We start from the raw sequence: 6,000 nt of genomic DNA, 5'->3' as shown, positions 1-6,000 counted from the left end.
TTGTGAATTTAGATATTCCACCCAAAGATCTGGTGGAAATCACAGGTAGTGGTCTTTGTGACCACCCAGCCTCTCACCACCCATCTCCATGGCTCTACACACATTCTCTCTCCTCCTCTCTCCCCCCAATCAATAGATTAACTGACAGATCCATCCCCAATCTTACATGAAACAGTTCTGTTCACACCCAAGGTTCCTAGAGCTCAGCGAGAAGCACTTGTCAGAGTAGATGTGTTTTATCAACCAAATTCATTTTCCTTCCCAAGTGGAATTCGGGTACCGCCTAAGTATGTATTTATATGTTTTTCATGTTATTTCTGAAGACAGGAGGAAAGAAAAGGTCTTTAAAGAAAAAAGAAACTTTATGCTTCGTCTTTGAGACTCCAGAAACGGCACTGGAGAGTCCTAGGCCAATGTCATCCCACCTCGCAGCCACAACAGCTGAGAGCAAAGGGAGCTCCTTGGAAACAATTATCTTAAAGAGTCAGGGAAACAGGCCACATCTCTGGGCCCCAACTAGAAGTCAAAGGAAAGCATGATAGCCAGCCTGGTTCTTAAGACCAGAAAGCCCCAGGGGCCCTAAGCAAGGAATATGACCCACCTGACCATGGAGAGCTGGATCTACTGGTCTCGCACTGTCTGATAGAGCACCCTTGCCCCATCACTGGAAATCAAAGGGTGGTACCCAAGACCACGGGCCTGAGCAGGGCCCAATTCCCCTGACCTAGAGGTGATTCTGACAACAGGTGCTATGGAAACAACACAGCCAAGAACACCAAACCCACAACACTTTCAATATACTTTATTAAAAAGTTTCTTTGTATAAATTTCCTAAAAATTTTAAAATTAAAATTAACCCCCCCCCCAAAAAAATAAAACACACACATGACATTAGAGGAATGCCAAAAAAATCTTCTCTACTATGATTTTCTTTTCATTCTTTAATTAAGGCATTTGTCCCACAACAGTGCACAAAGATTAAGGGATTTTGTTTCCTTCTAACTAGATTGTTTGTTAGAAGCTTTAGAAAAAAAGAAATTAGCTCGAAACTGAATCCAGGAAATTGGGGGGAAAATGAAAAAGTTGGATTCTTGTTTTTTCTCCATGCACAGGCTTTCCATCTAAAGTCATGCTTAATTAAGAGGGAAAAAAATGAACGAAGCAGAAGTATACAGAGTAGCTGTGAAATTGGGGGTTATTTTCTAGACCTTACACGTGCCTGAAACAGGCATAATGTGAAACTCCAGAGGGAATTTGAATTTATAGGAATGTTCACATAAACACCAGCAGTGGATAACTATTACACAATGTTCAAAATATACGATGTAATTGCCCGGAGACAAAGAGGGTTGGGTCCACAGACACATTTAGCACCATATTGATAGGTCATGCGGCAGACATTTCCTCCCAAGTTCGAGGGTAAATCAAAGCATGAAATGGTACAGTGCAAGGGAATCTATACCCAGAGCTTCTACAAAGATGACTGGCGATGGCTGACTCCTTCTTCTTCAAGAGGTATGTGTCACTGGTCAGCCATGCTTAGGTCCCAATCGCAGCGATAACTCCGGGCTTGATGAGCACTGAGCATGGATGGAGGGGCGGGGGGTGAGGGTGGAAGGGAAGAGGAGGGGAAAAGGCACATTACTGACCCAAAAGGACACCGTATTGCTCATGAAGATGATCCACGGCCTCTGGGTTTTATCACCAGTCTCACTTTCCAGTTCATTTCCTTCAACGGCTGCCCTGAAGCTTCTCAGCCTAGGGTCTGGGGCTCTCTGTGCCATCTGAGCCCTTTCTCTCTCCTGGCATCACCCGCCTGACCTTTAAGCAAACCCAGTGTCCCATTCGGCACTGGCCCCAGGCTCTCTGTGTAGCTGTTCTGATTTTATTCCCAATCACGTTGCCCAATGTAATGGAGAGATGCCGTTGGCACGATCGTTTAGAGGAAGCAAGATTATTTAAAGACAACTAGACTATACAGGGGTTATTATTCATTCTTCATTATATTATTTTCTGTTTCAGTATTTTATGAGTAACAGAAACTTAGTAGCATTTCTTAAGGGTGAGGAGCAGTTCGTCGTATGTTTCCTCGTTGGCAAAAATACAAGTATACAAGTATGTTTTTAGGAAATAATACTAACTCAGAAAATTAATTCCATGTGTTTTATCTGTATACCTTCCTCATCCGAAAATCTAATTTATCTTCTTTTTCAAATCTATCACCATCATTATCATTCAAACATCTTTAAAAGGTGACATTGGCCTGGATCTCTAATCTGCAAAAACCACCAACACAAAAGAAAAATCACTTACCAGGAGGGCAAACCTTTTCACATTCATCCTGCGAATCAAATCTGTTTTCGTTTCCACCGCAACCTCCATACCAGAATCTGGCACAGCTTTCAGTCACCAAATCGTAGTACCATTTTAATTTAAAGTCCCTGCAAGTTCCTCCTTCTTTTGGCAACTTACATATATCTTGAAGAACGAGATGGGGAAAGAGGATTAATGAGAATAGGTAAGTTTCTGTGCTCCCAGCACGAGGGACTGGAGGTCTAATCACAGTGTTGTCAGAGAGAGAAAAGAGAAGAGTTTCCAGGAAGAAAACTTCCTTTACCTCCCAAAGCCTCCGTTTCCTTACTGTCAAGTGGACGTAGTAATCACTTACAGCCCTGAGACCAATAAATGCAATCCCATCGATGAAAGGACTTCATAAACTACACTTGGAATCCCAAATGTTGGCAATTATTATTGGATAATTTCAGATGAAATGAACTGGGTTTTCCCCTTTCCAATCACTGGGTCAGTTCGTCTCCAATTCTATCAACACGCAACCCTCAGAGAAGAAACCTAATTTTAAAACCTTGGAGTTTTCAACTTCTTGGCAAAATAGCAATTAAGTTCTGACATGTTGTTCAAAAACAAGACTCTCCATTTCACTACAAGCCAAGTAGATTAAAACAAAAGTTAAAGTGGAAAGAGAAAATCCTTTATGAATGTGTGTATATGCATACGTGGTGTGTGTGTGTGTGTGTGTGTGTGTAGCTACTACTTTTGTGACCAGCCAAATTTAACAAGCCAAAAGAAGTGCTAACACTGATGTGAAATTCACGGCGGCAAAAACGTCACATTGCAAAGCTATTTTGAAGACAGAGAAGCATTCTTTTTCCAGTTAAGGAAGTTTATGTTTTAAATGCATGCTTCTGATGCAGCCCAGCTGCAGAGTAAAAGCTACATTCTCCACCATGCCTGGAAAGAAACGTTTACAGTTCACACACAGTAAAACTTCTATTTACAGAGTTTCTGGCAAACTCTAGATCGGGCTAGAAAAGAGAAACATTAATCTGAACTGTTATCTGAAAAGTCTGAAAAACGTAAAACAAACCCCCTGGAGTGGAAAACGCTCCATGTTTACATGAATAACTATAACACACGTGAATCACGGGTCCTCCCCACGCAGGGCTGGCATCTCCGGGGGCCTTTCCCCCAGCCTCTCGGGTGGCAGGAGTGTTGAACATCTGCAGTGCTGGTGAGGACCAAGAAGTGAAAAGAATATCTAGGGCTTCAGGTAGAAAACCAAAGCTCAGGTCAACCATAATGGACCAGACTTACAGGCACAGGATTGAGGCTCAGAATTGGTCTAAGATGCTGCCTGGTGACTTTGAGGAGGCTGTCACCCCTGCAGAAGGAAGGTGGCCCCACAACTACAGCATCTCTGAGCTGCAGACCCTTTCAGAGACCCAGGAGGCCAGCAGCACTACCAAGAGCTTTTGAAGACCCAGTGAGGCCAGGATAAAATGATATCAACTTATAAAAACAATTTTCCTCCTCTCAGATGTGCCAACGCTGGAGGCAAAGGCCTGGTTTTAAGGAATGAGGGGACTGAGCAAGGCAAGATCATTGAACCACCAACACACATCCCTTGTTTACCGGCGGGTCCCCTGTTAGCATGGGAACCTGGCCAAATGGTCGCCTCTTGCCCTCCCCTTTCTTCTCCAGAGCAGCCCCCAGTGGCCCAGTTTGGTTCCACTTTACTTGTTCCAAATGCACCCAGTCCTGGCCATCTATGTTTAGCTCTTTGGGTCCTACTCCCCTGTGCTCTCCTGAAGCAGACAGAAGTCTTCCCAGACTCAAGGATGCCCAGCCTGGAGGCAGTGCTGCAGCAGGACACTGCTACCTGACCTATTGGCTTTTCCAATTTCCTTTGATTTTCACCTTCACTCTCTAGTACGAAACTACGGCTCTTGCATTCTATTGTACATCCTTTATTCCAGCAGCAGTCACTGCCAAGACCTGTAAAGTTTACCAATGAAATATCAGGACACTCTTACTCTGGACACGTAGATACTTGGAGAACCAAGAGAAATATATTAGTGCGGGCCTCAACACTAGTCAAAGACAAAAACCTGGGATTCCCCATTTTTAAGGCATCAAAATCAGAGGTTTTATGTTCTTAAGAAGACTCAGAGTTTTAAACTCCCATCGTTTTGATTTGTGAAACCCACGTAGGCTGGACTCGCCTAAGCTATGTCTACATATGCTAAAACAATTGTTTCAAAGTCCCCAAAATTAAAATGTCCTGTAGTTCAAAGAGGGATGGTTAGACCTCACTGAGTTTTTCTCTAGAACAAGTCTTTGGACATGACAACTATTTATGTTTCCCTCCAGAATGAGTTTTCCCCTTGGCGCCCCACCCTGGGGGAGCCTGGGGTCCTTGATGCAAGAGAAGTGTCTGGCTACACATTCATTGAATTTCTCCTCCTGATACTGAGAATCCAACCGGAGCCTCAGAGACCCTGGGGAGTGACAATTATCAACAACATTTCCTGATTCTCTTTTCCCTAGAATAACAATGTAAATAAGTTTCATTTTAAAAGAAAGACTTGAAGGGCTGCCAGATTCAGATCCCCATCTGGTGAAACTTCCTGGTGAAATAGTGACCAGTCACTGGGCTTCAGTGAGCACCCAAATACGAGAGGAAACTGATGTATGCCTGATGTCTGGAAAACCCTGTCCAGGGAATCCCATGTTCGCGGAAGCCACAGGAGCCAACTTACAATGTCCTACAACAACAGCCATGGGACGGAAGGCACACAAAGAAACACAGCCCATTTCTATGATAAACAGGTGTGTGCATGAATGCGTGTGCCCACATGGAATATCCATGGGAAAATACAAGGAGGATATTAATGGTGGGTCATCAATGGTGGTCATCGATGGCCATCAAAGCTGTGACTATGGGAATCATATTTTACTTATATTTTCTGTATGTTCTGAATTCTACACAATGCACATCTGTTATTTTACTACTAGAAAAAGTATTTGAAACCAAAAACATGTTGAATTGGAAAATCTTCCCATTTTTATCAGTTCAGATTTGTACAGTGTCTAAAAACAGCATTTTTAAAGGCATCAACTTTGACATTCTACAAACCAGCAAGCTATCAGTATTTAAGTGCTTTCTTAAGCAAAATGGTGGGGGCTGAGAGAAGGGGAAAGTGTTTACACTGTAGTTGTAAATATGTGTAAATATGTTCCTCATTAGTTTAATGGTTTCAAGACAAGAAGAAGGTTTAATTGCCTTCAGATCAGACATTGTTGACATGATATAAAGTGCTTCCAAAGCTCCAAAGCAGATACAATTGGCAGGAATAAATAAAATTTTCCTGTGTCTACATTTTGAGTGTTGATTGGCTCAAAAGTTACCAAGGAAACTTTCTTTTTACTTTTAACTTTAAGTGTAGTTGTAGTTGTATTTTAAATGTAGTTTCAGGTCTTGACCAATAGAGTTTTATTTCATAAGACTTTTATACTTCATAATAAAAAAAGCCAAATGCCTTTGGAGACCCATTAACCCAAACATGGTAGCTAACTTAGCTACATTCTCACCCAGCAACAAACACACAGCCGTGAAGATGGCTATGTCTCCTCCACAAAGTAGAGAAAATATCTGTTGCCATTTAATGAACCTCAACTCATGGGGTTAAGTTACTTTTTTAA

At 42.4% G+C, this 6,000-nt stretch overlaps 1 protein-coding gene across 6 annotated transcripts in view; it reads right to left on the bottom strand.

The window, feature by feature from the left end:
- Window positions 1-785: 785 nt before the first annotated feature.
- Window positions 786-6,000, bottom strand: part of COL6A3 (collagen type VI alpha 3 chain) — an 82,586-nt gene continuing 77,371 nt past the window's right edge. For all 6 annotated transcript variants that reach the window (XM_057744216.1, XM_057744219.1, XM_057744220.1 and 3 more), the window contains 2 exons: window positions 2,314-2,478; window positions 786-1,580 (listed from right to left, as the gene is read on the bottom strand). In XM_057744216.1, coding sequence (XP_057600199.1) covers window positions 1,540-1,580; window positions 2,314-2,478 — 206 coding nt within the window. In that variant the 3' untranslated portion in view covers window positions 786-1,539. The remainder of the gene's footprint in view (window positions 1,581-2,313; window positions 2,479-6,000) is intronic.

Source organism: Hippopotamus amphibius, chromosome 8 (assembly GCF_030028045.1).
Source record: "Hippopotamus amphibius kiboko isolate mHipAmp2 chromosome 8, mHipAmp2.hap2, whole genome shotgun sequence".
NCBI lineage: Eukaryota > Metazoa > Chordata > Mammalia > Artiodactyla > Hippopotamidae > Hippopotamus > Hippopotamus amphibius.
This window is presented reverse-complemented; position numbering and strand designations above follow the sequence as displayed.